Raw genomic sequence first — 8,846 nt, 5'->3', positions numbered from 1 at the left:
ACTTAGTTTCATCCCCTCCCTGACTTCAGGGAAAAATCCCTACCTGGGGAAACAACCTTTCTTGGAGAGGTGACCTTGGTTAAAACACACAGCGCTAAGGGGAGCAAACATATTAAGAACAGTATGCCATATACGCCAGGTCCCTTGAAACATATGCTGTGCAGATGTTTCTTTCCTGAAGCGACTGTGTCAAGCAGCAAGGATGGACTGGCTTCCGGCAGTCCTGGTCGGGGGTGCAGAGGGCAACCAATTGATGTGTCTTTCTCACATCAGTGTTTCTCTCTCTTTGTCGCTCCCCCTCCCACTCTCTCTAAAAATCAATGGACAAATATCTTCAGGTAAGGATTAACAACAAAAGAGAAAGTAGTGATAGGACTTATAAACCATTTTTTTAAGCATTAACAGTAAAATGATAAAAAAAAATTTTTAAAGCTCTGTCCTTTCCACTGTGAAATAGTCCTCTTTTCTGAATGTCTTGTCTTGATTTTCATTTCAGACCACATCGAAGTGAAGGGATTATGTACAATGGGGACACATAATTCTAGCTGCCCTGTTCCTTGTGAAGAAACAGAATATCCTGCTACTATTTCTTATTCCACTTTTCCAAGTCGAAAAGCTTTGAAACATCTTTCCAAGAAGCTGAACCAAAGCCAAAAATATATCAGGTAATCTTTTAGTCTTGTAAAGATTTGTTATTCACATGAATATTGTCTTTTCTCATAACTTTCAAAGACTCTGGAAGTGAAATTCTGATCAATCAGAGGCAATGGCTTCCATCACTGAATTAACAATGAGATACTAGAATTTCAATTCCTTCATTTAATTGTATGAAAAGTAAAATGAGGCCTGCTTGACTAATTTGCTCATGACCTTAACATTATTGGGCCAACTTGGAAAAATAATAATGCTTTCACATCTGTTAATCATATTAGTTAATACTTCAAGATATGGAAACCCCTTACCTGTGTATTATATAGTTTGAATATTCTAATAACTATATTAAGTATATTGAGCGCAAATCATTATTCTTATCGATGAGGAAACTGAAGCACTGTATTTCAGGTAACTGTCCTCTGAAAGAAATTTATTTCAGTGGTACAGGAAGAAAGTATGTCCAAGACCTATGGTTTTGGTCTCTATATATTTTTCCACAGAGATATAGAATTCCAATTTTATTTAACTGAGGATTAAATTAGTTCTATTTCCACTACCCCATGTTGTCACTTAGAATTTACAAGTCAAAGTTTATAAAGAACTCTCCTTTTTAAAATCAGGAAGCAACCTTAACATTTGTCTTTGTTTTTGTTTATATTTATAAACAGATGACCTGAAATGGCAATATAGTTCATTGGTACTTATATTTACATTTTTATAATAAAAACATATTAACTATTTGCCCTAGCCAGTTTGGCTCAGTGGATAGAGTGTCGGCCTGCGGACTCAAGGGTCCCAGGTTCGATTCGGGTCAAGGGCATGTACCTTGGTTGTAGGTACAGCCCCAGTAGGTACCAGAAATCAAAGAGTAATACGTCAGAAAACAGAAATGCAGTTTGTTAGGAGAGCAGATGTGAAACCTTAGCAGCAAAATTACAAGAAGAAGAAGAAGAAGAAGAAGAAGAGGAAGAAGGAGAAGAAGGAGAAGAAGGGGAAGGGGAAGGGGAAGGGGAAGGAGAAGGGGAAGGGGAAGGGGAAGAAGAAAAATAGCAAGCCCTGACTTAATCATGAACCCTGTGAAAGCTTCTTCTTGGGGCAAAAGCCAATCCCCCTTGGACCAATCCAGGGCCTCCTGTGGCAGCTGATGAACCCTATTGAGAAGATAATAAAAGCTTATCCTGACTGAAGTGTGGAAGTGAACATAAGGGTCTATTATGGCTGAATTTAGGCCAATTCTCTTAGTGAAACAAGGGAACTTTATAAATTTTTCTGTTTTAATTTAACAAATTTTTAAGGAAATATTGTATAAAATAGTTTGCCTTGTTCAAAACCATTTTATTCCCCTTATTACAGTACTCATACTTAAATACCTGGAAGCATTTCTTTAGTGCTTTATAAATAGAAATCCTTAAATTTTCTTTGATATCCTCATCTTTATTAAAATCTAGATTTTATTTTTTAATCATGCATCTATTGACATAAACAAATGTTCCTAGACTGAAATCCCAATCAAAGATATGATCATCATGTGACATAAGTTCAATGAAAATCAAATTACTGGACAACTCACCTACCTGAGTGAAGTTGAGTAAATATCACAATATTTTTCAAGGGAATGAATTTATCTTCTCCCAAAGCACAGAATGAACAATGTTCGGAAATGGTTACAAGTGTTGTGCTTGGGAAAATAAACATTATTATCCGTGCACATGCAAATTAGGAGCTCAATGGAGGACAAAATGATTGCAATATTACTAAAATTTCTAGACTTCCAAGACAACTTTACTATTTCCTTCAATTTGAAAATTATTTTATTATTTGTAAATATTACATTATCTGTGATTATTGATGTAAACATAGTGCATTGTCCAGTTACCCAGGGCTAAACCAATGGACATTAAGTAAACATTAGTGATATATTTTGAATTAAGCATATTTGTGAACATTGATTTCTGAAACTGTAAACAATAGGAGAGTGATTTATAGCTATCTTTTTTAGATATATTAAAAAACACCTTATAATACTAGGAAACACACTAATAGAATCCATTCTTAATGACAATTACTATTGCCAACTGATAATCACCAGGTGGTTGGTTTCCACCTTATCTTATAAGACAGACAGGTTAATATTTATCCATTCATTTGGTTTCTTTTTTAATTTGTCTCCTTATTTGTCCATTTAATGAACACCTGTAAAGTGTCAGGAGTTAGGGGTGTTCTAGATATTAGGGATACCCTATGCACAAAAGACAAAATCCCCGCCTTGTTGCATTTACTTCCGTTGAGGTGGAGATGGACAATAAATACAAATAGTCATCTCAGATGATGCTGTGCTGTGGAGGAAAAGGAAGCAGCAAGTGGGGCTTGGAAAGCCAGAGTCAGGAAACATTGTTCTTAGGGTTGAGGATTGTGATCAAATAAGATCCTCCTGGGAAAGTAACAGTTGAGCAAAGCGGTGCTTCTCAAACTTTCTTGGTCTCAAGTCCCTTTGCACTTATAAAAAGACTGACTTTGCCTTTCATTGTGGTTAGGAGATAGGACTTGGATGAGATTCCAAAAGTGGGCCAGGGCTTATGTGGTTTAACCTTCCCAGGTGCCAATGGAAGGAGTGCATGGGCTTTCTACAGATAATTAGCTTAGCTCTCATGGGACAAGAAGAGGGAATGGGAATGGTGACATTTGAAAGCTATCAGCAGTGCAATATCAAAACATATCAATGAATTTTTCATACTCAATGATATTACTATCTATCGATCGTATACCTTACATCTTTGAGCTGATATTTTTAACCCATGTATGATTTTGAACATCACTTATTGGTCATTAGGAAAATTCTCTGGGTTATGCAGATATTCCAAATATTGATTTATTTGATTATATAATATGCATTTCATTTTAATGTTATTACTTATTTCATCAGAAAAATCTTTAAAAATTGGAGAGTTTAAAAGCTCATCATAGCAGACATAATTTTTTCAAAATTTTCATTTTTGTGAAAATCCTATGAAATATCATAGTCTAAATAGTCATAGTGTGTCAGTAAGTTTTTAAATAAAAATGATTTTCATGTATAAACTGGCTACTGTAGTTCTCTTGAAATAATAGAGTGAAAATGTCAAATAATATGTTAATATAGTATGAAAATAATTTTGGCCTCATGAAGCCCCAAAAAAGATATTGGGGACCCTTACAGGTCTGTGAGCAGACTTTGAAAACTGCTGACCTCAAGGAGATACAAAAGCTAGTCTTTTTTTTTTTTTTAAGGTTGTTTTTTTTTTAGAGATAGACAGAAACATTGATGTGAGAACACAACACTGATTGGCTGCCTCCTACATGCCCCCTATTGGGGATCAAGCCCTCAATCTGGGCATGTGCCCTGACCAGAAATTGAACCTTTGACCTTTCAGAGCTCTAGTAATGCCTAACCAACTGAGCCACACTGGCCAGGGTGAGCTAATTTTGACATTCTATGAATGAAGAACATTCTGAAAGGAGGGAATACCAAATGCAGAGGAAAAAGTTCTAAGTCAACAGCATGCCTGTGTATGGGTAGAATAGAATGGAGGTTGGTATGGCAGGAAGCAGAGTAAGAGGTGTTTGGATTCTGAATATATGTAAAAGGTAAAATAAATTTACTGTTGGATTGGTTTGCAGTGTTATCTATACTAATAAAAGCCTAGGTAGCCCTTGCACATGACATCATCACAAGATGGCCATCACAAGATGGCCACCACAAGATGGTCACCACAAGATGGCCAGCAGGGGAGGGCAGTTGGAGGGAATCAGGTCAGCAGGACAGGGGCAGTTGGGGGTGACCAGGCTGGCAGGGGAGGGAAGTTGTGGACAACCAGGCCTGCAGGGGAGGGCATTTGAGGACAATTGGGCCAGCAGGGGAGCAGTTAGATGTCAATCAGGCCAGCAGGGGAGCGATTAGGGGGCAATCAGGCAGGCAAGCAGTTAGGAGCCAGCAGTCCTGGATTGCGAGAGGGATGTCCAACTGCCGGTTTAGGCCCAACCCCTGTGGGATTGGGCCTAAACCGCAGTCAGACAACCCCTAAGGGTCCCAGATTGGAGAGGGTGCGGGCTGGGCTGAGGGACACCCTTCCCATGCACGAATTTTGTGCACTGGTCCTCTAGATAAATTATAAATGGTGGAAAATCAAGGGTTTGACTTGGAATACATTGAACATAAAACACCAATTGAACATCCACATAGAAATTCTAAGAGGTAGCTGGACATATTGAAGTTCAAGATAGAAGTCTTGTCTGGAGATTGAGAGTGTGAGAGTATATAAGACTACATAAAATGATATTTTAAAATAGTGTTTAGATAATTTGGTCACATATAAAATTTTATTTATTTATTTTTAAATTACAGTTTACATTCAATGTTATGTTGTATTAGTTTCAGGTGTATAGCACAGTGGTTAGACAATCATATACTTGCAAAATGTTTCCCCTGATATTCCCAGTACCTACCTGGCACCATACATCATCATTAGAATATTATTGCTATATTCCCTATGCTGTACTTTATATCCCAGTGACTATTTTGTAACTACCAATTTGTACTTCTTAATTTTTTCACCTTTTTCATTTGGTCCCCCAAACCCTCTACCCTCTGGCAGCTATCAGTCTGTTCTCTGTATCTATGAGTCTGTTCTTGCTTTGTTTGTTCATTTATATTGTTCTTTAGATTCCACATATGAGTGAGATCATATGGGTATTTGTCTTTCTCAAAACTGACTTATTTCAATTTAGTATCCATTTATGACACTGAAAAAAAAATCCACAGTCTCTGCAGATTTTAACATATTAGTGATATAAAATAAATGACTACTGTTTACTATATATCCAATATATTTCATTTCTTTACTATATTATTTAATTTCTCATCGCCAAAATTCTGACCCTAAAATCTTGGCCACAGATGAGGAAACCAAGACTCAGGAAAACCATGCAATTTCTCTAGGATCACACAAGTAACATAGAACAGAACAAAAATTTAAATTAAAATTAGACACACTTAAATGTTGGAAAATACTTGAATGTACTTGGCAGATGTTTACATTTAATTAATTGTTCCAGTTTCTCGGGAATGAAGCATAAAAAAACTATTGGGTCTGGGGAAAATGCTTCCCCTGAGTACTAAGCATGACAAAACTGGTCTCTAAATGAAGGTTTTATGATTAGGATTAAATGCAATTGAAATGGACTTTATGGACTGGAACCCGGATACTTTGTCCGCCGGAGTCAAAGAATGAATCCATGGACAGAGGGTGGTATAGCAAAGGTGGAGATTTATTGAAGAACAAGTACAGATTCCCGCATGAGGAGGGGGAAAGGGTCCCACAGAATGGAATCCCAGATGGGGAGGGGGAAAAGGGTCCCACTGAGTTCCTTTTCCCTATGGCTTATAAAGGCTGCAGATCCTGGTGCCTTAATGTCCCCTGTGATTGGTCACTATTCCCTTAGACTGGTTACTATAGTAACTCCTGAGCTCAAAGGTCAAACACCACAGGGGACAGGTGATGCCCTCCTCCCTCATTGTTATTTTCTTTCTGGCTTTCTTCCTTCTTTATTTTGTAAATATAAACCTTTTTGGCTACTTCCAGCTCCCTTGTCTTATGTAAATGCAACTGTTGCTGCTCCCTGCACCTGGCTTCCTTGTGTTAGGGAGATGTACCTTTTCCCAATCTGTAGCCCTGTGTTTTTCCTGGACCCCAATTCTAAAAATTCCCTAAGCCTGCCTATATCCCCCTAAAATTCCTGTTTCACAATGATGGTGTGTCTAATTTCACATTAAAGAGCATCTGAACCAAAAAGGTCATTCCTTTTGTCAAATAGGAATTAACATTAGTGTTGACAATCTTGAGCTAACTTAACTCTGTTTGTATCCCCAGGGAGAATCTTGTAAACATTGAAATAAACTATAGTGACCTAAATTATAAGATAACTCAGCAGCAAAAAGCAGTGAGTGTATCTGAATTACTTGGTAAGTGTTATTTAATTGCTCCTCAGTTTTTTGTTTGTTTTTTTTATATATATTTTATTGATTTTTTACAGAGAGGAAGGGAGAGAGATAGAGTCAGAAACATCGATGAGAGAGAAACATAGATCAGCCGCCTCCTGCACATCCCCCACTGGGGATGTGCCCGCAACCCAGGGACATGCCCTTGACCGGAATCGAACCTGGGACCATTCAGTCCGCAGGCCGACGCTATATCCACTGAGCCAAACCGGTTTTGGCTGCTCCTCAGTTTTAAAAGAAAATTTTTCTATCAGTATATTTTTCTTTTGTATTTAAGGCTTAGCTTATCAATGGAAGAAAAATCAGTAGTGCTTGTCATTCATCTACCATTTAAGCCTTACACTTTTCCACTCCCAGGACACACCTCCTGAAAACTTCACCAGGGCTTTCACAAAGAAAAGGCTGGTGTTCATTATCTCAGTCACACAGGGCATCTTTCTTTCCCTTCAGACTTCCCCACCCCCTCCTCAGCAAGTGACTATTGTAGTGCTCAGCATCCAATATCAGGGTAGAATGTCTGGCAGCTCACACCTCCAAATAGAGCTCTACTCAGAGTGAGTTGGAAAGAAGATCCCAAGCTGGCAAAATTTAGCATTTAACCACTGTCCGCTCACTCTCCTTCTTCATACAGTCCTTAACAAAAGGAATTGCTGATTTCCTAGATCTTACTGCATATTAGAGGGAAGTCAGCAAGAGAAAAAAGAGGGAATGGGAGTCGGGTCAAATGACAGCAGTCAGTCACTGGCAGCTGTGCCCCTGAGTAGGGAGGAAATTCCTTAAAGCTCCTGGGTGAGCCTACACTTATTTCATTATCACACTTTACCAACATTGCATGAGCCTAAGAATGGCCCCGGGGCATAATTTATTTGAAAAGGAAAGAGAAGTCAAATTCATAGAGACAAAAAGTGGGATGAAGTATTTATTGTTTAAGGGGTACAGAGTTTCAGTTGAGCAGATGAAAAAGTTCTGGGGACAGATGGTGATGATGGTGGCTTAGTGCCATAGAACTGTACACTTAAAAATGGTTAAAATAATAAAATTTATGCTATTAAAATGTAGATTTTATCACAATAAAAAAGCACATTCAATCAAGACAAACATGGATTTACAATTTTTTTAAGAAAATGGTAGTGCTCTGTTAATATATTTTAGTGTAAGTATTATAAATGCTTAAAAAATAATTTGGATACCTGAAGTCACAAATTGTGTAGAAATTTATGTAGATGGAAAACATCATTGCTCAATAATGCCTTCTGAATGTCCCATTTCTGCTCTTCATTCAATGCATGGAAATAAATTTGTAATTGTCAAGAATATTTTATGTTTGTATTAATATCCTACAAAGTCTTTGAGTTATATTTTGGATAAAGGTTTTATGTTTGCTCTTCCTCTCCCCTTTTTGAAGAGATTTATATGAATATTATTTTAAGATACTAGTAATTGCTATGACTTTATTTATACCAAACTTAAAATAATACAATTAACTCATCTTCAGATATCAATAATAATTATGATTAATTTATTAGCCTCAAAACTTTAAATTCTAGTGATGCTTAATTTCCTTTTTATTAAAAATAAAATATAACTGGTTCAATTTATTGGTTTAATTACAGCAGATGTTGGTGGCCAACTGGGCCTATTTTGTGGAGCCAGTATGATTACAATTATAGAAATTATTGAATATATATTCACCAATTTCTACTGGATATGCCTTTTGTTTTTGCTGAAGATACCTGAAATGACTCCAGGGCCTCATCTACCTCAGAATCACCTGGGGAATAAAAATAACATAGAAGAATGCTGATGTTCACTTAAGACAAAAACTTTTGTTTTTTCTTCTATAACATTTTTAGATTTTTATGCATTACTAACTCATTGTGATGTAAATTTGTAATAGTTTTGTGGACTAAATAAAACATTGTAAATATCTATTTCTTTACATATATTTTATTTCTGTGGGTATGTATATCCTATATAATAAAAGAGAAAAATGGTAATTGGCGTACGACAATACCCTTTTCATTGGCTAATCAGGACTATATGCAAATTAACTGCCAACTCAGATGGCAGTTAACTGACAACAAAATGGCGTTAATTTGCATATGTAGGCACAATGCAGGGAGGTGAAAGGGAAAGCAGGAAGAAGCCCCCTGCCACT

At 36.9% G+C, this 8,846-nt stretch overlaps 1 protein-coding gene across 1 annotated transcript in view; it reads left to right on the top strand.

Annotated features, from left to right (window-relative positions):
* The window catches only part of ASIC5 (acid sensing ion channel subunit family member 5), a 28,299-nt gene extending 19,674 nt beyond the window's left edge, over positions 1-8,625 (top strand). The window contains exons 8-10 of the mRNA XM_006754275.1: positions 497-665; positions 6,561-6,652; positions 8,302-8,625. Of these exons, the coding sequence (XP_006754338.1) occupies positions 497-665; positions 6,561-6,652; positions 8,302-8,492 (452 nt within the window). The 3' untranslated portion in view covers positions 8,493-8,625. The remainder of the gene's footprint in view (positions 1-496; positions 666-6,560; positions 6,653-8,301) is intronic.
* Positions 8,626-8,846: the final 221 nt, after the last annotated feature.

The sequence above is a fragment of the Myotis davidii genome, unplaced genomic scaffold (genome assembly GCF_000327345.1).
Source record: "Myotis davidii unplaced genomic scaffold, ASM32734v1 scaffold392, whole genome shotgun sequence".
Classification (NCBI taxonomy): Eukaryota; Metazoa; Chordata; class Mammalia; order Chiroptera; family Vespertilionidae; genus Myotis; species Myotis davidii.
The sequence above is the reverse complement of the archived record's forward strand: the minus strand, read 5'-3'. Positions and strand labels throughout refer to the sequence as shown.